Source organism: Rhagoletis pomonella, unplaced genomic scaffold (assembly GCF_013731165.1).
Source record: "Rhagoletis pomonella isolate Grant_MI unplaced genomic scaffold, Rhpom_1.0 Rhpom_scaffold_02687, whole genome shotgun sequence".
Taxonomy (NCBI): Eukaryota; Metazoa; Arthropoda; class Insecta; order Diptera; family Tephritidae; genus Rhagoletis; species Rhagoletis pomonella.
The window spans coordinates 2,654-27,728 of NW_023461240.1; the positions used below are offsets into that span (position 1 = coordinate 2,654).

General features: G+C 36.2%; 1 protein-coding gene across 1 annotated transcript; it reads left to right on the forward strand.

The window, feature by feature from the left end:
• The first annotated feature begins 20,567 nt into the window (after window positions 1-20,567).
• On the forward strand, window positions 20,568-24,515 carry LOC118753629 (protein folded gastrulation-like). Its single transcript, XM_036488503.1, is given in 3 exon segments — window positions 20,568-22,479; window positions 22,481-23,119; window positions 23,157-24,515. Coding segments are annotated over 3 exon segments (3,537 nt in total). The 5' UTR covers window positions 20,568-20,779; the 3' UTR covers window positions 24,355-24,515.
• Window positions 24,516-25,075: the final 560 nt, after the last annotated feature.

Consider the following 25,075-nt stretch of genomic DNA (forward strand, 5'->3'; position numbering starts at 1 on the left):
AAAAAATCCCAACAAGCCTAGTCCGACAATAGATTATTATATACCATTTTAAATGCCTATATATCCTCTTCTCAGACCATATTCGATCTTTGAAATCGAATCAAAAATAGTCATTCAAAAACTCATAAATCTACAAAATCTTATTTTCTGACATAAATCGACAGGTCTCGACCTCTAAATGACCTTTAAAAATCTATAAAAATAGGCAATATTTATCATAAAAACAAATCAAATTAGGCGGTAGGGTCTTGAAATTTCCAAAGAAAAAGCATTTTCGCTGGGCACCCTAATGTACTCGTTTATAAATTTACATATATATATTTTTATACTATGTATTTAAAGGCACACAGGTATATGCTTACATATAGCTCGATATTCGCATATGTATCAATAATCTAATATATTAGGGTGGGTGGTCCAAAATAAGTAAGTCGTAATTTTAATGCTCTCACCCTCTGGGATTGTTCCATACTGATAAAAATGATACCCCTATTATTTTATTTTGAAATCAAAATATATTTAGAGGTCGCTCAAAGTTGTCCATGTATTTTATATGGGGAATAAAACAATTTTTTCCTAGAAATAGTATACAAATCAATATTTTTCGATCGGAAAGCTTTGTTTATCTTCAGGAGACTTTCAGTAATAATAAACAATGGTTTATTTAACCATTTTTAATATTAGCCATTGTTAAAACCCCAAAAAATTCCATCGGGAGACCAAAAAAACTGCTAATACTTAGAAATGGGAAATTAACAATTAGGTGTTATTAATGGAGGTCTCCTGAGGAGAAACAGAGCTTTCCGATTGGAAGATATTGATTTTCAAGAATTCCATACCATTTCCACAAAAAATGTTTTTTCCCAAATAAAATACATGGAAAACTTTAAGCGACCTCTAAATATTTTTTGATTTCGAATTAAAAATACAGGGGAATATTTTTTCCATTTAGAACAATCCTAGTGGTGAGAGCATTAAAATTCTGACTTTAATTTTCCCCCCCCCACACATGCATTTTTGGACCACCTTAATGTGCATACTAATGCACACATCTGATAATTACAGTGGCTCAGCAATATCGAAATGTATTTCTTTATGTACGATTTGAAATTCACATTCAAAAGCATTAAGACATACATACATATGTATATATTTATTTATGTTAGGTCTGGTCAAGCGCCCATATAAATTACTTAAGTTTTTTTTGCTGTTTGCTTGTCCGGTTTCGTATTTCAAGGTGGCGCTTTTGTAAATTGGAAACAGTAATTTGAAATATGTAACAAATACCACAAAGAGAATGTCAATTGAGTGCTGGTTTAAAATAAACAAAGGTGAATGTAGGTTCATGCACCATCTGTGTACATATATGTATTAAGATGCAAACAAAACTATTAACATTAGGGTGGTACATACATATTTGCTATTTAAATTTTTTACTTAAGCTTAAGACTCCACGTTCTTCATCGTTCAGCAGAGAAGAATATTTAAAAATTTAAGTTATTAGCTTATACAGCCCTCTGCTGAAATACGGCGTAAGTATCTTCGAATCAGGATGCTCGAATCCGCTGTGTCGTACCGTAATTTTGAAATTTGCAGGCAATTTTCGCAGTTTGTAATGCAGTGCATTTTGCCGTGCGCCACAGACTGCTGCAGACCCTACAGGATTTCAGGCCTTTCTAGTTACTATTCGCCAAATTTTTCCAGTGCTTAGAGATGCGGCTCTTTATATAGCACATAGGCATAATAACCTTATCTGCCTCGGAGACATCCAGAGCCCACCCGTTCCTGGCTAGCTTATCGCCATCTCATTGCCATGAATTCTACGGTTCTCTGGATTCCTACTTTGTCAAGTACAATTTTGCAATTGTCTAAGGTTTTTAATGCTGTCTGGCTGTGCTACATGAAATTTATTGTGGCCTCGTTAGTCCATCTACAAAGCTGTTTGCGGATTTCAGTTGGACAAATTTTTGCCTACACATTGGTACACTTTTCTAAAATCTAACTCCAAATACAATGGCCCCAGTACTTTGATAATAAAGTTTGAATTTGCAAGTATAACTTCTAGGAACTATTATTTTATAGAGTTTAGCAGTGCGTCTATGAGTGCGACAAAAAAAATTTTAACAAACGACATTTGATGAATCTTGGCCCAACCCATGAGCACTTTATCTTTTATAAACGAAAATGCCTTATTAAACCAAAAATACGAACAACTATAAATAAAATCTTTAGCGCATTTTTCACTCAAACCAGCTGCCCTCTTACTTATCTATATAAACACATACCAAACATTTCATGCATATCTACCGAATTTTTCGTGAATAGTTTCTTCAAATCTACAAAAAAAAAAAAAATTACAAAAATTTTTCGAACATAAAAAAGCGAAAAAGACCAAAAGAAATGTGCGTTTTCAGACATGAAAACAAACTCTGCGCGAGTGACGAATATGTATGCTACGTCAGACATTTGGACATTTTGGGTGTGACAAGTGGCAGTGCTCAGGCAGTACTTAACTAAAATAATAAAAACAATCAAGAAATAATGTGTGAAATCTTTGTCTGTCTTCTAGTTTGCCTGACATGCACAAAAACATTCCACGAATGTCTTAAGTAAAAATAGAAGAAAAAAATAGACACCTTCAGAAACTTCAAAACTCGTATGTATGTATGCATATCCAAGAAAAATAAGTCAAATCTGATTGATGAGACGCATGAAAAGAAGCGCCTGCTGTTAATGGCACTGTCGATTGTGGTGATTTTGATTAAGGACAACAAACCGCTTTGACAAATGAAGCTAACGTCAAAGTAGTATAACTACAGCATTGTGGCCTAATTATTGTACATATATTTCGAATTAAATCACTTCTTTGGCATAGCTGGGATCAAGCAAGCATGCAAAGGTAATTTTCCACTGAATTCAAAATATAAATAGCGGTTATCGGGTTGCAGGTTGTGGTTGCTGCTGACAACTAAGTGCATTAATACAATTCATGTAGTATACCTGTGTTAATGTGTATGTATGTGTGTGTTGGTGAGTTGTTTGTAAATTTTTACATCTCCAAAAGTTGAGCGCAAAACGATAAAACTGCATTCTACGTTGATTTACTGGCGCATTAATGGCTTGAAGTTTTCTTGAATCTTCCTGGCAGGTAGCAGCGATTTTTTAAAGGTGATAATTTCGTACATACGTATCCATAAGTACCTGCTGATGCTTGAACATTTTTTTACTGCAACAGTTTCAATGTCCTTTTAGCTGTCTTGCATTCCCTATACTGATGTCTGTTTCTATGAAACCAGTTTTTTCACCAGAAATGCTTTTTTATCTTAGTTTTAACTGTGTTTTTTTTTTTCAAAAATATATGCTACCTTTGTATTACTCGTATGGACGAGTATTTTACCCTTACTTACATGGCGAAACTTTTGTTTCCTTTTTTTTTGGATAAGTGTATTTATTCAAATTGTTTTTCGAATAGGCACACACTAGCTGCTTACTTTTGTACTGTAAAATAGTACCATACTCTTCTCAGTGTATGCCTCTATTGATTGAAAAGCTCATAGCTGTGCTGACCTGGCTCAGTTGCGCATCTGTTGCACTCGCTAATTCAGTATCTATTTGGCACCAACTCCAACAGAAAAGCCAGCGGCTATCCCACCCGATGTTTGAACTCTTGAAAGTAAAAATTGGCCATAAATATTTTGTAATTAAAAAATTGGATAACCAGCAATTTTTGTCCAAATAAATGTCCAGTTAATTTGGGTAATTTTTATATTTGACATTTGAGCTCATTTAAAAAGTAGACATAAATTTTTGTTATAAAAAAAAATTGACATACATTTTCGGTAATTGTAAAACGCGACATAAATTTTGGCCGATTAAACGATAGACATAGATTTTTGGTATTGCGAAAACTGATCATACATACTATATTTTTGGTCATTAAAAAAATTTGACATAATTTTTTGTCTTAAAAAAGAAGGTTATTTAAAAACTAATATACAATTTTGCAAATTATAAATTAGACATAAATTTTTGATAGATAATTAAAAAAATTGGACACACATATTGGGTAATTCGACTTAAATTTTTGGTATTTAAAAGTTAGACATAAATTTTCGCTAATATGAAATTTAAGAAAAATTTTTGGTAATTTAAAAACTAGCCGTAGGTTTTATGGATAAAAAAATGGACACACATTTTTCGTCATAAAATGTTTCGCCTTTGAAAACTAACAATTTTAAAAATGGACGGTAAAATATAGGCGACGCTGTAGGTGGTCCATTCGGAAGGTAAAATTTTCAATCACTCTTTCCATAATTAAGGTAATTACGCGAGTAATGTTGGCTTCCAAGTTTCAAGTCAAAGCGGTCTTAACGACGAAGACTTTCTACTTCAAATAACTCCAAAGAAAAAAATCCAGAGGTGTGATGTCCCACGATAACTTGCTGAAACCAAATGTTGCCGACATCTCGCGCTCTAACTTCTGGCAACAAAAAGGGCGTCAGAAAGGTGCGGCGGCGCTCATTCTGCGTCCAAATTTGAATGAAATTATAAAAAAAAAATAAATTAAATGCCAGAGAATGTTTTTTCGGGTAATAATAAAGATGCCGACATCCAGATATTCTTTAAATGTTTTATTGAAATTAAAAAAAAAATGTCTACATGGATCACGCCGATACAAAAATGTTATCTGCAAAAGCTTTTTGAAATTCAGATAATTTTATCTTTTAAGTATCTGCTGAAGATATCTTTTAAGTATCTGCTGAAGATAAAATTTCCATTTCAATTAATTTTTTGACACTGAAAAAATATGTTCTTGAAATTGCTCAAATGTTGACTTTCTGATAAGAAGGTATAACAAATGTATGCGTATGTTACCGAATACTCAATTAGTGTGTGTTTCCTTAGCAACAGAATTCAAATAAGTGAAACAATCGCAATAGGGTTGTCGGTGCCCTTCAAGAGGAAAGCTATATTTGTACGGCGCAGTTATTGTTTGATGAAATGTTGCCGATAAGAGAATCGGAATAAGGAGGCCTTGAAACTCTGGCCATTTTATGTAAAATTAAATGTAGTGAAGAATCTAGTAGGGAAGGTCCAACAACCTAATAGATCAAAAATAAGTGCTCCTAGAAGAAATTTTTTCTAGTTCTGCTCATTACATTCGATACATTTTCATTGGTAAAAATATTTCACATAAAAATATGCCAAAATTGTTTGCCTACAATAGCTCCTATAAAAGTCGTCAATAAAAATCAGTCAGTAACTTTTACTTTTAAAAGTCATTAATATAAATCAGTCACCGACTTTTATTTTTTAAGTCATACGTATAAAAGTCATGTATCATTTTTCGCCATTAAGAAGGTGTTCAAAAGTTCACTACGACTTTTACAAATGACTTTTATAAGTATGATTAAAAAAAGTGAGTGATTTATATTGATGACTTTTAAAAGTAAAAGTCACTGACTTATTTTTATTTATGACTTATATGAATAAAAATCTTCGATAACTGTTTTCTAAGACATATAATTTAAAAATCAAAAATAACTGTTATTTGCAGATTAGATTAGATAAAAATCAAAAATAATTGTTATTTTGGATTTATAAAATAAAAATCAGAAATAGCTGTTATTTGAGCAGTAATTAAATAAAAGTAAAAAAATAACTGTTAAAGAGCGATTTTTTTAAATAAACGTTGTAGATGCGGAATAGGGTAAAATAATCTTTCGTCAGTTCTGTGACAACATCACCCTGCAGTACGGGCGAGTGACTACAGGACTGCTGAATCGGTAGCTACCTGATAAACACCGTCAATTACCGACCGACTACTTGCAGTGTATTTCATCGACTACTTTTACAAGGCAGTGTCCTAGGCGGTAGTCACCATCGGCTCTCTCTGCACTACCGGGAGTTACTAAAGTAGTCACTTGCGTGATTTATGGGCGCCATCTGCCGTAGTTTTTCGCTATTCTACTTACGACTGGTTCGACTCTGCACTACCATGTGCACTACCACGGGTTAATAGAGTAGTTACTTACCTTGGAGTCGGTGCAGTAGCGGTTCAAAAGTAGCGATTGACTCCAGCAGTACTGGAGGGCATTGATGCACCAATACATATGTATTCTCTGTGAGTGCGATGTCGTCTGCAGAAGACGTGAGAGATGCACATTTATTTTCTTCCCCCGAAAGCGCTGCCGAACTTTCTAAGGAGTTTTAGTTTAGCGGAAGTATTACGAAGTGTCCAGGGCATAAGTAAAAGGTTACTGGAGCGCGTTGAAAGCCTCACTTTAACATCGACATACATTCCTATCCCAAAACCTCGCTGATGACAACGATCATCTTTGATGTGAAGTTTACAACTACATTTAGGAAAATATCTGCGGGGCTGCTACTTATGCTTGTAATAATACTCGTATATTGCTTGTGACTATGAACCCTTAATAATCAACCATACGTTTCACAGGCCCTGTAGAGTTACTTTTGTCCCCAAACTTCGAATTAACTTGTTAGGCTCTGTAATTTTTATAAGTGAAGAAAAAACTACCGCCGCCAATCTGAAATAACTATGCATTTTTATTTAATTTATGACTTTATGGAGAATTTTAGCTCTTTTCTTCGTTTATTATTTATTCCCAAATATACTAATTTCCGTTAAAAACAGAACCTTTCTTTGTTAGTTATGATTATTTTACTCTTGGGTCCTACAGACGTAAGACAGGTGGTTGTGCGACAATTATTTGTGATAGGTGGTTAAGGGTTAAGCATTTGAAAAAAAAAATAAATAAATAAAATATAAATAAAAGAAAGACATTAGATATTCAAGTCTGAACTACTTAGATTAGATGTTAAATTCTTTTTAACGAAAAACACTAACATTTCAGAAGAATTTCAAATCGACTTTTCACAGCAAATACGTGCAAATTCGCACAGCATTCGTGTGCTACGTGACTACAGAAGCGAGTGCATATCAGAACCGGACAAAAAATAAAAAAATAAAAATTGTATCTCAAATAAAATTCAAAAGAATTAGAAAATTGCTAGATATACTATTATCGAGAAGTTCTTAAGAGGCCATTGCAAATTTTGAAATTGCCATAAAATAAAAGAATAAACGCTTGAAAATGAGCAGCAATTTTATGTTTCTGCATGTCGGCAAATAGAGGGAGCAGAAGAAGAAAGATTATTGTGCCTAAAACCGCATAGCCGCCTGCTACAAGTAATAAGTATTGTAAATGCGTTCGAAATATAAATACATACATACATACGTTTTTGTATTTTATTTGCAGAATTTTCCCTCATGTTCATGCACTTAAGGCCCGTTTACATACAACTTTGGCGTTGCGTTGGCATTGGCGTCGCTTCGACATCTGACTATGAATACAAACATTTATATGAAAGTCTCCACATAACCAAAGTCGGGCAACGCCAACGCAAACGCAAAACAGAAAGATGGCAAACTCTCTACTTTTCGCGTGCGTCATTCGTCAGCTGTCTAAACAATCAAAATTATGTGAAAAAAATTCCTTTTTAATTAAATTCTGGCAAGAAATACGTATAGTTTTTAATGCAATAATTGATATAAAATTTTGATTTATCTGGCGCTAGTATGTTAATTTAGTGACCGAAATATACGCTGCTAAGCGTTCATTGTAGCAAGCAGGGGCGTTACTGGCGCTGCTGCGCCAAAGTTGTATGTAAACGGGCCTTTATACAGCTAAAGGGCGGCAGCACGCAAATCAAAGCAAAGTGTATAGGGCAATAAAAACCAAACATGCTGCATACAAATAAAAAACCAAAGAAATGCAAAAGAACAACAGTTCAAAAACCAACAAACAAAATGGCAATTAAAACTCCAATCAAAAGCGAAATAAATTTCCAAAAAAATAGGCGTGTAATTGCGCCTGATTGAAGCGCGAAGCAGGTGGCTGGCAGCCAAGGGATGAAGTGAATTGCAAGTATGCCGGCTTGCAACAAACAAATCCGCGCAACACAAAACAGATGCAAAGGAAATGCTTAACATCGAATGAAGTGCACTTATACCACACATACATATGCACTTAAGTGCAGAGTTAGAAAGCTTCTGCTTACAAGCCAAGAGATTGTGAAATCCAACAGAACAGTTGTGCGCGCATCAAATTATTGTTGGCTGCCATCTATCAGTCAGAAATAGTCAGCAACAATAGCAAAGGTAGTCGTATGTATGCACGAAAGTTTGCGCCAAAAGTTGGGAGGCTAATATGAAAACTCGAAAATACGATATTTTGTTTATAGATTTGGTTTTGAACGCGTGCCGAATTCATAAATACCGTATTGTTATTGTTAGCACTGTATTGTTGTTGTCGTGGTTGCCATGGAGGTCTACGGTATGAATGCATATGTTCATAGCTATAGTATATGCTGCTGCACTTTGTATTATTACCTTGTACATACATACTAAATATGTACATATATTTCTATAAACCACATATTGACATTAAGCTATGTATTTATGTTTTTTTGAAATGTACATTAGGGTGCCTCAGCAAAAAAATTTCGGGTTTTTCACCGGAATTATAAGACTTATTATATCTTTACCGATTTTAAAATAACTCTAAAAATTTCATTATTTTAATTCCTTTAATACAATTTTTTAATATTTTCATTCAGACCTTCTATGCTTAAAATCTTCTACCAATTGAAGTTAGTTTTGCGATATAATATTATTTTAAACTAATTAAAAAAAATAATAATTTTCGAAGTATCTTCAAATTGGTCCAGTTCAAGTAAGTTTTAATATATTTCCGAGATTTTTATTTTTTTTTGTGGAAGTCTCAAAATATAAATAATAGATTTTATTACTGCGATGGAAAACCAGTACCGATTTTTTGTTTTGTATGGAGAGTGATGCACCTTAACGTACATAATAATCAAAGCAACAAATTGAATTTTGAGCTTCTACTCTTTTTACAAGCACGTTTTAGGCCTTTTCACTTATAACGCCCACCATGCCTAAACCTATGCGTTCATATGTATGTATGTATGCATGTATGAGCATAACATTATGGGTCACTCTTGTTTGGTTTCATTTCATTGAATTTCTTCTTCTTTGCAGTGGCATGGTTTTGTTTATTTTACTTGAGGTCTGGTTAAGAAAAAATTATGTTATGTTACGCTGTCGGAGGTGGGTGTGCTTATCGATGCTTCGCGATGGTTGGCCGTACTATGTTGCTGTTTTTAGATAATGCCCACATTTGAAAAGTGCATTTTACACGCATTATTTATATGGGAAATGGGACTTGCACAATATTTTATTGCTTGTCTATGCATGGGGAAAAGTGAAATTACATACATATAAGAATACAAGATTTTCATGCTAAGACTTTAGATATACGGTTTGTAAATTTTGCTTAATGTAGACGCTTATTTAGTTTGTAAATAAACTGGAACGAGTAAACTATTTTGGTTTAAGTGGACTAGTTTCCTGACAGGCATTGCTCAGATTTTCTATTTTCTTTCAAGCGCATAATAAGAAAGCTTGTAAACACCCACTTGTTCTGCAACTCGAGGTAGTCTCAAGATCATAATCCAAATATATTAGCTTTAGAGGCTCTTCCCAAACCATTTCTGCAATGCATTATAGGACTTAATTTAAAATTATCCTCAACAGACAAAATTGCAGTGGGCCTCTTTAGGGCCCATTGTGACACCGCATGAATCCAGAGCCCTTACTCTTTTCCAAACCAGCTCGTGGAGTCTACGGACCTAAATAAGCAGCTGCCGTATTTTAAGCTACCTTAAAATTTTATACCCAAGAATTTCTGTCTGGGAAATCGCAAAATAAATGCCTGTTTGATTATGGCTGTTCTTTGTTGTAGCAACTCCCACAGAAGCAAGTGTGGCGAAACCCGAGGCGTTTTGCATGTCTTTATATCAAGAAATGTTCTGTAGCCCAATGGTCATTCATATTTTGCTTCTATTGAGAGTGTTTCATTTTATTGCAGATATCTATTGCAAATATTCTTACATGCTTCTTCAAGGAATTGAGTTTGCAGGAAGAGAGCGGCACAGACAGACATGCCTGTCCTCTTTCAGACTGGTAAAATTGGCATGAAAGTACCACCTCTTGGAAGGTCTTGTTATATCATTTTGCCCCAGTGCCCATATTGGTTACTAAGCATTCATGAAGTGTGGCTTTTATATTTACGACGAGCGGGGACTTTATTTCTCGATTGCCCGACCCAGACACTTTGTCTCCGCATTAAATTTGGGAAAAGCAGAAGAGACGTTGCGGATATTATGTCTACAGATATCGATATCATCGGTATATGCCATTAACTGTATGCTCTAATAACTAAATTGATCCTGAGTGATTTAGTTTGGCGGCACTTATTATCTTCTCCAACATCAGTTTAAATAAATCACACGAAAGGCAGTAATTCCTTCTGAAACTCCATTTGGTATCGAGCGGTTCGGAGAGGTCCTTTGGCGTTGGTAGTCAGGTAGTGGTGTTGCTTCACTTTATCATTCTTACTCTTTCGTATTACTTTCGCATGTATTCCAGATAGAGACACGCGGCTTGTAGACAGCTTGCTTCTCTTCGTACTTTAAAATCGACAAAGAGATAGTGTATTTCGATCCTTTTCCGCTGCATTTTGAATGGGTTTTGTTTCCGTTTTTTGTTTTCCTTTTTTTTTTAACTTTTTACTTTGGGTACCAAAAATCCGACAATACCAAAATAATAGGAAATATTTTAATAAAGATCGAAACTTTCTTATTCGTATGGAGTCTTCCTTTGCTTTAAACACGCAAACTGTTGAATTCTAAGATTTTCGAAATACTTCAAGAAAATGGCTATAAGACGCTTTTTTCCTCTCCTGTGAAATCAATGGAAAAAAGCACTGTAAGCTAGCGATATAAAACTCATGCAAAAATTGCCTCCAGTTTATAGGAGAAATAGTTACTTGCATCTGAATATAATGGTATATAGCATGCACATCAGGGCGGGTCAATCTTTTTTTACTATGCGCGTATAGCATGAGTATGGGTGAAGTCTACGTATAATTTTAAGCATATTTGCCAAATAAACCATGGGTCTAAAATAAATTTGGAGTTTGCAAAATTGCGAAAATAGGTTTCAAAGAAAATGTTGAAATTGTCCTTTGGAAGTTTTAAGAAAATGATAAGTGCTGAAATAGATTCCTCATACCAAAACTCCTTGTTGCATGTTTTTATAAAAAATGTAAACACTTTACGAGACTACAGCAAAATGCTAAGACACCTATTTTCTCAATTTGACAAACCCCAATTTGATTTTAGACCCATGGTTTCTTCGGCAGATTTGCACAGAATTACAGATAGAATTTTTCTGTGCTATGTGCGTACATATAGTCGAAAAAATCTCCCATACAAATTGACCCGCCCTAATGCACCTACATATTTTCATGTTTATGAAATTCTTAATGAAAATGTATGTTTATTTTATTGAAAATGTATATTGATGGCATTTCGATTTAAATAATTAAATTATAAACAAGATAAAACCAATGCGTTTGTTGCATTTTTTCATTAGCTTATAAGGATCTACTACATACATGCATATATATTTTTGTAATTACACTCACACACATACAATGTATGTATCTATATCGGCGTGGGTGGAAACAGACCTAAATGAATTACAAAAGAAAATTGCACGCGCACTTAAGTTTCACATCAAAGTAGGAAAAGTAATTAATTTCCAAGGTTAAGATTTTCAAAGAATTTTTTTTTTTGTAATTTGTATATATGCTCCTACGTTTTATCAAAAGCTCTGTAACAATGGCATGGTTTCATGTATTTGTTATTAAATTTAGCTTATCAATGAATTCAAATCGAAATTGAAAACAAACGAATTCCATTCTACAGCCTGCATTTACGTCGCAGTTTTGCGAGAAATTGAAAATTTTATGTATTATTGAAAATGGACAAATGTGCACACATTTGTTTTGAAGCAAGTACAGCTTTTTTAAGCTCCCAGATTTATTTTTTTTCGCGGTTTCAATTTATATTTGAGTTCAATAAGTGATCCTACTGATTAATCACTGTTTGTGTGCGGTCCAAGTACAGGCAAGCGAAATGCTGAATAATGTAATATTCTTTATAAACAGATTGCTCTACTGAGCGTGTAGTAAGTAATAATTAGTTTTGTAATCAGATTAACTTAAATAAATTCAATTTTATGTATGTCTGATCAGTTTGTAGTTTGTGAAAATTAAGTTTAAGATAGGCTTGTCTGATCTATTTATTTAGTGTAGATAAAACGAAGTTATTTCACTTATAGCCCAACATTTCGCTAATTCTCTTAGCATCTTTGTTTTATTATAAAAAAATCGTCATTAAATTAACTACATCTACTAAAAGCGATAAAATCTTCAGTGCTGCCTTCAGGTTTGAACTATATCGGAGAAATTTAGTCCAAAAAAAAAGGCACTAAGCACTAGATAATTTTTTTTTTGCATTTTAATTTTCAAAAAGCACTAAATCTAGTGTTTAAACCACCAAATTGGCAACTATGCCCATGGAATTAAAGTCTGACATTACTTCCACAGGTCTGATTCATGGAAGTTATGTCAGACATAAGTTCCATGATAATTGTTTATTAAATGAGCCGGTCACTGCACAAATTGATGAACTCCACTTAAAATTTTTTTTTTTTTTGTTCCTAAATATTTAGTAATACATAATTAGATCGCCAGAGAAGGAGGAACGCGACTCCTGGAAATATTCTGGTAGTTGTGTCTGATCTTCGTGGAAATTAAATCTGAAATAACTTCCAGGGGCCCATGTTAAGTTATGTCAGTTACCCTGTTTTTCTGGTCACACATCTGTTCTAAGTATGCATACACAAAAAATACATACTTTTCTCCATACATATGTACGTATGTAAGTATTTATGTATGTACCTACCTGACTACCGTATTACAAATTTCCGGCATTTTACGCACGTGTGACTGACCTACGTCCAATTGTAATTGTCTTTTCATTTATTATCGGTCATTGTATGTTTTGTTTACTCATCCACTTATAACCACATACAAATACATATGTACATTAGGGTACATCACTCCCCATATAAAAATAAAAATCCGTACTATATTCCAATCGGAAATACAAAATTTGTCATATTTTAAGACCACAGCCAAAATATTTCGCAAGATATTAAAATTTTTGTGGGCTGGACCGATTTGAATACAGCTTTAAAAATATTTCTAGGAATCACATCAAATTTAAAATGAAAAGGTTTGCGTAAAAATATTTAGTAAATTTCGGCAGCGTAAACCAGATAATTAAATTTTGAACGTGAATCTTAATATTTTTCCAAAATAAGTTGGTGTAAGTCTTAAAATTAAATTAGTTTTACAATACAATTCTGGTGGAAAAACGCAACTTTTTTTGTCGAGGCACCCTAATGTGCTTACATATGTATTAAATAATTTTTAGTAGTAAATATGTATGTAGGTATCAATATGTGTATGATTTTACCACCTTTTAGTGAATGATACTCAAACGCCATTACAAACTGCCTCTACTTTTGTTATCTAAAACGATTATGTACTTTGTTTTGTTTCATGGTCTTCGGTTATTATTTTATCATATTATTTATTTAGGAAGGCTTAAAATGTCATCTGAACGAATGCGGTAAGCATTCTGTTTAACTACAGCTACTACACGTTTATACTTATATGCACATACATACATACATAGATGCTGCGGAGAAAATCAATAAGACAGAATTGCGAAAAAGAAAAAAAGATTCCACCTCGTCGGGCTCCAAGAATCGATAATAATATTGGCAGCAAAATCTATTAGAAACTCGGTAAAAGTATCGATAAAAATATCCATAACAAAATCGATAAAAATATCGATAATAAAATCGATAAAAATATCCATAACAAAATCGATAAATATCGATAAATTTCGATAACAAAAACGATAAATATTGATAACAAAATCGATAAATATCGGTAACAAAATTGATAACAAAATCGATAAATATCGATAACAAAATCGATCAATATCCATAACAAAATCGATAAATATCGATAATAAAATCTATAAATATCGATAACCAAATCGAAAAATATCGAAAACAAAATCGGTAAATATCGATAACAAAGTATATGTTTCATATGTTTTTTTTTACCGGCATGTCCGTTGAAAGCGACAGGAACAAGTGAAGGGGATCGAGACCTCTTAAAACATGGAAGGTGTCAAATTTAGAAGAGGACTCAAAAAATGCCTCCTATTAATTTAAAATGTTTGATGTTCTCTTGTAAAATTTAAAATTAATTTCGACGATTTATTCTTCAACAAAAGAAACAGTACAACAATCGCCAGCAAGTCATTTCATAATTGTAATCGCATTAGTGGTTTCAGCAGTACGCATGTGCATGTGTGTATTAAAAAACATCTAAAGGACTTATTGCCTTACAGCATTTTTAAAAGTTTTTACAGTTTTTACAGTTAAGGACTACAGAAAAATAGCTGCATAAAAATGTGTAAGCAATAAGCACATTGAAGTGAGCGAATTAATCCCATAAAAGCGGCATTACTATTAAAGTGTAAAAAATGTAACAAGCGCGAATTATGTAAATGGCTAAAAGCCGGATAGAGGCGCACAAAGCAACAAAAAATTAAAAATGTTTGCTTAAAATGCAAGAGGATAAAATGCAAAATATGCAAGTTAAAAAAAAATAAAAAATGTAAGTAAAAATGTCGGAGAGAGGTGTGGCTATAATAAGCTGAGTTGGAATACAGGTGCCACGGGCGTTGATTTTCTACATAGCGAACAGACTGAGTGACATCAATGCTAATGCAAGCGAATGCAGATTGTGGACAAACAAGCTGGTGGCAGCTCACCATTCGGTCGGGCGATCGACTTGCTGGCTAAGGCCGCGGTTCCGGTAAGGGGTTTTTTTTTTGCGCGACATCGCTTTGACAGTGAAATGCCTACATTTGGTATGTTGTTGTTTCGGTAAAAGCATAAACAGACGGCAGCGTTGATCCGGATCAACTTGGGAATTAACTGCAGTTGATGCGGATTAAGTCCGAGTAAGTCCGGATCAACGCTGCAGTCTGTTTAAGCTTTTAGCTACTAAACCACTGATGGGCACTGCCTTGCCCGCGGGCAAAGCTCTTTTAAGCTTCCTATACATTTTGTATAAGTGCGTGCATAGTAAAAGCCCTCTCTGCCCATCGCTGCACTAAACCAATGTACGTAATTACATTAAATGCGATTTTTTCGGGAATTAGCGTGAATAAAATTCGCTCTTACCAGAACCGCGGCCTAATAGTGAATGCGCTTAGTATTGCTGTGGAAAGATGACTGCGGTTTCTCGTTAACATTTTTTGATTGTGGTGTTGGCGTTGATGTACTTGCCGTCAGCAGCTGATTGCGGGAATGTACACTCATATTATATTTGTAGGTATGTGCATTAGACCGTGCCAGCAACAAAAAAATTCGCCGTATACCTTCGAATCCGAAGTATGTAGTTTTGCGAGGTAATTTCTAAAAAAAAATGGGTGAACGTAGGAGTTGCCAGCTTACAACTTTCTTCATTCCCTCGGCATTAAGAGTCGGAGCTTAAAGGAAGGGATATCGTAGTTCTTGTCTCGGGAAGACAATGCTTTGTGTTTCAAAGTTTATTGACCTCAAGTACGCCGTTCTAGTACATACCCATCAGATCTCAGTTCCTACCACCCCAACGTATCACCCTAATGTTAGCTAATTAGAGGTCACCAAAAATCATAAAGCTTTTGCTAATAAATTTTTTAGATTATTCCAATCAGGTCTTACCGAAAAATGTAAAATAGCGACACCGTGGGCTCCACCAAAATTAATTAATTTATTTTTTTAAATCGCGTTCCAAAAGTTCTTGCGCCTCCGTGGTGTACGGCAAACCATTTTTGTTTGCTTGTAAAGTGCTACGGTCTAATGTACACATACATACGTATGTGTGTAATTTTGGTATGATTTTGATTAATTTTTTTTTTTTTTTTCAAAATGTCGTGAGCTGCTGCTGCTGCTGGTTCTCTTATTGCGGTCTCGCTGGTTTGTGGCATTTATTGCTGCAACACTGCTTTTGTGGTTTAATAACGCTAATGTCATTTCAATTAAATTGGCAAAGAATGATTAAACGTTTAAATGATTGAGTGAGTGTACGAGCGATGGGGAGGAGGAATAGGTAATTGACTAAGCGAATGGCTAACTGTTGTACAGTGGCAGCTGGCTGACTGACTGACTAACTGGCAGACAAATGGCGATTTTGATGTAAATCTGCTAAGCGCAGTTTGTGTGTTTGGCCGACTATTTGGTGTGTCATGTTTTCAAAACTGACAGACTGGCTGCCTCACTGGTTTACTGTCCGCGTGACAGCGTTTCCATTTGCTTGCTGGTGTTGATGATCGCCTCCGCATTGGATTACTCGTGCCCACACACAACCATACATCTAAATCCTTTTCTACTAAATGCAAAATAAAATAAAAAATACAAAAATTAATGGCATTGCAAATCGGCAGCTGCAGCTGCAGTTTAATTTAAACTTTTTCACACCAGCCATTAAGAATGCAAAGAACCTCTTTGTTAGGCAGCAGCATTTTTGTTGTAAATATATAACATACATATTTATTTTATTTTGATGATTTTTTTTTTGTTAACCATTTTCAATTTAATTAAAATATCACCGTTTTGCGATTGAATTGAATTTTGAAATTAATAAATTACGCGTTGAGTGCCAGACCAGTACATTATTCAAATAATCGTGGTATGTAAGTTTATGAAAATAGATATGAGGCAGAAAAAAAGCTTATTGAAAACTAGTAGAAGAACAAACGAGGCCCCGCTGATAATTCCAATGTAACAATTTTTGGGATGGTTGTATGGGTCATGGCTTGACAGTGTCTACAAGGCCAGCATCAGCCTGGCCTACATTCCAAAAAGCTGGAAAAAAGTCAAAGTTGTTTTCGTTCCCAAAGCGGCAAGCAGAACGAACGAAAAGGCAAGAAACTCGTAAGTTTAACATCCTTCAAGCTAACTGGCAAGACTATTGTACTTGCTTATTTTAAGTGCAGGCTACAATAAGTTATGTACATATATCTGATGTACATATACCCGCATCTGGCCAGTCAAGGAAATGAGTAGTAATCTTTCTTTGGACTATGCCAAGGGGCCAACCCAGTACCACCGCTTGGGATTTATCCAAACCGGCTTCTGCCTTCGCCAGCTCACATGACTTCTCATTGCCTTCTATGGTCCTATGTCCGGGAACCCAGACAAGAGAGACGGTAGTTGACTGAGACAATAAGCTCAGTAGCACTTTGCATTACCTCACTAGCTTGGATTTGGAAACCGGTGAAGCTATTGCCAATAGCGCCGCCTAGCCGTCAGAATATATTGTTGCGTTACTCTTGTGCCTGACTCTATTGTTAAGTCATACTCAAAATAGAAATATTTTTATGTGCGCATACCAAAAATAAAAAAAAGGGTTTTTTTTAAGGAATAAAAAATATGGATTACCGCTAAGTGAATACTACGTACTTACATAATAAGCCTACTTGTTTTGATTGATTTATAGTTAAAACATTTACCTGTTTGGCCTCGTATGCGTATGAAATATTTTTTTTTTTACTAGGCAAACAATAAATATTTTAAGTGCGAATAGCCTTGTTGATAAGGGTTTGAATAGTTGTAAAATGCCATTTGCATTCATATTGTTGATTTGTAAAACAATTGAAATTTAATTTAATTTTGATATGCTTGAGTGCATACTTCATACATACATATGTACATATGTATGCTGATGCTGAGCTAGAAAAAAATGGTTTTATAAAAAAAAAGCTTTAAAACTCAATTTCTACCAGTCCAAATTTTCCGAACAAAAATTTTATAACTCATGCATCGATGTGTTTGCGCACAAATGACATATACATAATTGTATATATGTATTACATTTATGGCTCTATGTAATACTACAAGTACACGTATTTTAACCGTTATGCAAGCAACAAGTTCAACAATATAAAGTTTGTGTAGAACTAGCTTGCATAATTTAGGTTTGTACGCTTTAAACAATGATCTGGGAGCGGTGAAGGACAGGTTATAGCAGCATAGCAGTTCCTTTGTCGGTCGTAAAAGATGTGGCTTTGACATTCCTAGAATTCCGAAATTGGATTTCGTGCAACTACGAGTAATAAGACCCACATTTGCATACTTATAATGACATGAATGCATATATGTAGGTACATATGTATGCATATGTATTCTCTTCTGCGAGGCTGCTGCTTACATACCATATACATATGTATGTATGTATATGGGGCAATTCACGTAAAATGTCCCAAGTCCAAAAATTTTTAAAAATTGTTTGTATTGTAGATTAATATCTAAGGAAGTTTTTATATATGTTTCACATTCAAACATCAAGCAGCTTCAAAGTTATAACATACACCGCGCACGGTAAGCGGCTTAGCGCACTTTAAAGCGCTTCATAACTTGTAAAAATAAAAAAGTCCCTTTTTGTATTAATGATTTCTATGTAAAAATAACTGATCTTTCGATTAAGATGACTAAAAATAAATAAAAATTACTATAATTAAGAAAAATTACTAATAAATTTTCATTTAAAATTTTCTCCGCACAAAAATCTATAGAACGCATAGTTTTGGATTTTTTCCCAAAATTTTCTGTCAGCTTCCCAGCTAGTCGAAAAGTAGCTTGTTTAGCACCGCTCAGCGCGCTTGGGACATTTGACGTGAATTGACCCATATGTACATATGTATGGTATATATGCTCATACCTGTAGATACTTAAAGTATCTACATATGTAGCGGTACTTTTACGCAAGAATCTCAGAAAGTTGTTCAACAAGTGTATTTTTGGTTAGTACTACTACTAAATACTACTTGTCAAGCAACAATTATGCAACAGAACATATAGTAAGTAATAAGTAGCTCGTATTTTCTTAAAGTACCACAAACAAATTATGTAGTAACCACAAAACAATTCACCATAGTTCTAACATACATATGTATGTATGTATGTATATGATATAAAAGAATAACAACTAAGAAATTAAAAGAAAAAACTAAAAACAATGCTAAATTTATTTTTTTTTACTCATGTAGTTGTCTCGTTTTGTACTTTTGTTTTCCTTCGTTTTTGTTTCTTCATTCACAAGTACATATGTATTTACTTCAAGACGGAACGACAAAGCATTTCTCCCGCGTTCCGAAAACTGTTGACGTTTATGATGAATACTTTTATTTTATAGTAACATTCTTTTTTTTTTTCTTCTTCAGCTGTGGCTATTGGCTTGTGCCTTGTGGAAGACATCAAAACAGAAACAGAAGTAAATGAAATAGAAAAATTTTAAATTAGTGTGGTGGCCAGTGGTGGCCTGCAGCCATAGCTATTCGCTCAAAGACCTCAAAATTTCCATGAATTTATATGGAAAAATGTAATTTTCCATGAAAATGGTATAGAAATCTTGAAAATCAATATTTTTCTATCGGAATACTTTGTTTCTCTTCAGTAGACTTTTAGTAATAAAACCCAATCTTTTATTTGACCATTTTTTAATGTCCGCGATTTTTATGGGCCCCCTTTGCTTTGTTTTTTTTTGTGTTTTTAGGGGACACTTGCAGGCACTTTTGAAGCAGGTTCTGCCTCCTCTTCAGACCTTTATTGTAAAAAGCAGAATCCTTCGAACTTATCCACCACAAAAAGCCTGTCCATCCACTCACCACAGTCTTTCGAACACACAAAAGTCTTTCCTTAAGACAATTGTCAGTTTTGGCAACTATCTTTAATGCTCTTTATTGTCTCTCGAAAGACTAATTGAAAGATTTGCTAACGAGAAGGTTTTAGCGTAACTCTGTTTGTCTTTTAACAATAAGTTTTCTAAAAATTAAAGTAAATAAAAAATATATTTTTCTTTTTAAAGCAATAACAATTAAAAAAACTACATTGAAAAGGGGGAAAAAATAAATAAAAAATAAATAATTAATAAAATAAGTTTCTAAAAACTAAATGAAATTAAAAAAATACATTTTTCTTTTTACAGAAAAATCTAGAAATTAAAAGAAAATTAAATAAAAAAGGAATTAATTAAAAAAATAAAATAAAAATTTAAATAAGTTCCTAATTATTAAACGAAATTATAAACATTTTTTTCTCTAAAACAATAAAATCAAAAAATTTTAAGAAAAAAAAGAAAAGAATAAAAATAGAAATTAGATACACAAGTTTCTAAAAATTAACTTAAATAACAAAATTATTATACAACCTATAAAGTGCAGCGCTGGCAGCAGAGGCTTTCCACTGAATATATTAAATTTAAAAATATTTTTCTTACATAACTCAATAAAAACGAAAAATTAAAAGAAAACGGAACTAACGGGATCGGACTAAAGGGGCAAGTATTTTAAGTTGAGTTCTACAGAAAATTACGTACACCAAATCAAGCATTAAATTAATGTTAATGTAATTTTATTCTTTTCAAACACAAAACAGCGTTTAATTAACTTTTAAAACGAATACTAATTGTAAACACATTTTTTTTTCATCCTATATTTGCAGATGAGGCAACTTTGAAGAAAACAACAGCAGCGAATAACAAAAAAAAAACTGCCACACACAGTAACATTCACACATTTGCAACATTGGCAACGCTGCAGCAACATTCGCTCCATTTAAATGTGCCACAACAGCGACGAAGTGAAACTTTAGCGACAACGCAATTCAAAACGCCTCGCACGATTCCATGTCATGATTACAAGAATATCAGCGACAAGAGTATCGTCGTCACAAACGCCCACATGTAACAGATCTAAGTCAAGAGCAACAATGCAACAACACATGAAAATAACAAACTTAGCGACCACATCAATACCAGCCGGTCAACCGATCGCAGTGCGACATGCAACAACCAATCGCACAGCAACAACAATGCGTCGTTGTAGTCTTGCCGCTTTGCAAGTTTTGGTGCTTGCCTGCGCGCTGCCGCCACCACTTCAACCGCTACTGCCGACACTCCTGCTAACGCCCACGCGATGGTCATTCGCCGTCGAAGCGTTGCCGATAACGTCGAAGCCCATCGAGGGCACTGCTGAAAATCTTGCCTGGCAGGCGTGGCTCATGTTACCGCCCGAACAGAAGCAGCTGGAGAAATCGCGCAAAGTCACGCCGAAATCGATATTTTCGCTGCCGTTCCGCGACTGCCCGCCCGGGCATCAGCTATTTCAGTCGCGCTGCATACCAACCGTGAACATCAATCAAAGCGATTTGCTGACGCAGCAAGTGTTGGGCTTGTTTGTTGGTAGTACAACTGGTGGAGCAGGTAGCGACAATGCCTATGAATTTGATTATGAGGACGAGGAGTATGGATTGGGGTTCGGCGAAGGCGAACCGGTGGTGATGTATGAGTCCCCACAGTCTTTCAGCGGCAACTCAGCTGCTGGGTCTGGGAACGCACCTGCGCGCGATGAGCCGCTGAAATTCAATCTGTTCGAGCAAAAGTATCCAACCAGCGATTATGAAACGGATGCAAGTAGCAGTACGTTGGAAGGTAGTGGCGGCGCGCGGCCGTTGAGTGAACCGCTGCCCACGGATATGACGGCGGAGGGCGAGCGCGTTGGAGCGAGCGCCAATGATAGTGATGCTGGCGCAACCTTCTTCAATTCATCACAGTTCTTAGATGCGGTGCAGGGCTTTTTTCAGAGGCGTACAACAGCGAGTGACGAGAGCACTGCAAATACAACAATGCCCAATGCTACAACTATAGAGCAGAGTGTTCGTATTGCCAACGCGACCGAACGCAACACCGACCGCCAAGAACTCAGCGATTTGCATGTGGCTAGCAGCAAAATATCGACATTTGCCGTCGGCGATATCGATGCGATTATATTGCCAGCCGTGGGCTCAGGCATGTCAACAACAACAACAGTCACGAGTGCTGGCGACAGTGGCGATGGTGGTGGTAGTGCCGGTGCAACTGGTGGCAACCTTGAACCGCAGCGCATATCACTCTTCAAGGACGATAACACTGTACAGCTGGTAACAACGGTAATTGCACAGTCAAAGGGCTACAAGCGCGGAGGAGGTGAAGACGCGGCAAGCGGAGATGTTGGAGATCTAGTTACGGCCGCACAGCAGCAACATAACAGCGTTGCACAATACTTACGCGCCGATGCGCTGTTACCCTTGAGCAGTGCTGCGCCATATATTACAACAACAGCAACTACATTTGATGCAGATAACGCTGATCATGGTACAAAACCACCACCGTTGGATGCGAAAGACGAGCGCCCACGCAGCGTGACGCAGCAGAATACGGCCGCAGCAGCAGTACCAGCAGATACGGATGCTCAGGAGCAAAGTTTCATAACAACAACGGAGCCGGAGGGCACCACCAGTTTTCAAATCGACGAGACAACAGTTGTTGAGGCAAGTGATGAGTCTGCTACTGTTCCGGAGGCTATCCCCCCTGCTGGAAGCAATTTCGAAGCAGCAACAGTTGGAGTTTCGAAAACTGAAAGTAGAACCGGTTGAAGATGAGGCGCCAATAAAAACAACTTCACCCGAGACAGCAATCAACGAGCAAACAACAACAGCTGATGACGATAATACAACAATCGAAACCAAAACAATTGCCAACGAAAAGGTTGATACAACAACAGCGAAAGAAGCATTCGAAAAGAGCGAAAAGTCAGTAGAGGCCGCAACAGCTACAGAAACAACCACACAACCGTTAACCAGTGCAGTCGCATTGTCATCAACAATAATCGCAACAACAACAACGAAAATACACTTAACCACCACTCCAAGTTCGGACCGGTTTCGTAGCTCACCCGCCGCCGCTGTCGTCGCGCCTATCCGCATTGCTACGGACAAACAAGTATCCGACGTTGTCAAGTCAGCCACCGCTCCGACCACGGATCCGACTATTGGCGAGGAGACAGCGCCGTCAAGTATCGACGTCGTGAGTGATGTGCCGAGGAGTGGCAACAACGATCTAGTGAATGTCGCTGCCGCGAGCAGCATCAAGACCAGCGACACCACAAATGACAGCCGCAATAAGAATAAAAAACAATAAGAAGCCGCCAGAGCGCATTGCAGCGTCAGCGAAGGCAACGATGGCGGCGAGTGAAATAAATATTGAACAAGAATTGCGAATGATTAATGAATTGGTGAAGGGCAAGCGACAGTTGGCCGCGCTGAAAATGGCAGCTTTAAAGGCAACAACAATGACACAAGCAGCAACATCAACACAAAAAACCACTGCCAGCGAACCAAAGTTGGAGGTGAAAAAATCCGGCGCAATCGCGGCTGAGAATGAACAGAATGCGCGTGGCGTGGCGGCGGTTGAGGTGCGGCACGATGTTGATGAAACAACAACAACAACTCAAGTGGCGACAATAACAGCTGAAACCACAACAGTGGTCAACTCGCCCCTGGTTGCGGCCAGTGGCAGCGAAAACGAGGTTCTACATACGACAGCAACAACAACAACTGATGGAACAAAAGCAGCTACACAAAAAGAGGCGACGGCTAAAATGGAAAGTGGTAGCCAGCCAGCAGAAACCACAACAGTGGAAAACACTACAGCGGCGGAGGCACTTAGTAAGATCGTTGAGCTTGCAACCACAACAGCAACAGCAACAGCAGCAGCAAGTGCAGAGCCTGATTTTGAGGCCGAGGCCACGGCGCCAAGCGTAGAGCCAACTGGTGCGACACTTTGGTCGCGGATTATGCCTCTATTTGGCTTTGGCGTAACAGCGGTGGAAACCGGAGCTAAAGCTGGAGCCGCACCAACAGCAGCAGCAACAACAACAGCGGTGCCAGCGGCCGAGGTATTAGCTGGAGGCGCTGCAATTGGTAGTATTAGTAGTAGTAATCGATTTAGTGGCAGCAATGTTAGAAGTAGTATTAGTGGTAGCATAAGCGATATTAGTAGCATTGGTAAGAGTGTTAAGAACAACAATTTAATTAGCAACAACAACAAACATTTTGATGGTCCGATTCGTCGAAACAGTAAAATTATAAGAATTGATCAGCTTAGTGCTAATAGTGTGGGAGGGGCAGCAGCAGCAGCAACAACAAACACTCTAGAAGAAGAAGAAGAAACAGCGACGGCAACGGCAACAACAACGGCTATGGCAAATACAAAAACCGATAGCATTGCGATTGCGCCAGAGCAAGCGCCTGCGGAACAGTCTTCATATTGGTGGCTACCTGCTGGCTGGCGTTCCCAACGGGACACAAATGACGGCCAGCAGCCGTTACTGTTCCGACTTTGGTCCGCATTTCCCGAAAGTCAAATGAAAGCCAAAGTAAGAACATAAGTCCAATGCGTACTACCTCTACTGTCGATTCATATGAAAAAGTACAAACAGGGGAGAACTGTGAGAAGAAGTTAGTGAGAAATTTTTGTAGTGAAATATTAAAGTTTTTTTTTTAATTTCATGGTAGGGATGGAGAGCCCGGCATGAGAAGGCATTGAAAGGAACGGGATTTTTCCTAAGAGCACTCGTACAAATTAAATAAACCAGTTAGAAAAAAATAATAAACAAAAAAACGCAAAACATAAAACATAAAACGAAAAATAGAAAACAGAAAAACACAACAAAGAAATAAACGAAACACAAGCTAAGTAAATTATAAAGTAGAAACCAATGAAAAGTAAACAGAAATCGCAAGAAAAATAGAAAATTTTTTAATAGTCAATGACATACTAATAACTTGTACTTGTGCCGCAATTTGTCGAGGAGATTAATGAAAGGCATCAGAAAGTTTGGACAGGGAAATGTGCGCCAAAGAATATTTTTAAATGGTACATATGTATGTGTGTATTATATGGGATTCACGCAAACATAAAGTATGAGCGATATTTCGGTGAAAGCTCGAGAAAGCTTCCATATCAGGCAGCCTCGGAAAAGTCGTGCTTCAAGTATGTAGTAAAGCGATGCAAACTTGCGAAAACCGACTTCAATTCTCATATAAAAATTTTAGATGATTCTTTATTTCTTCTTGATCCAATGATCGTGGTCCAAAGTTATGTGGTAA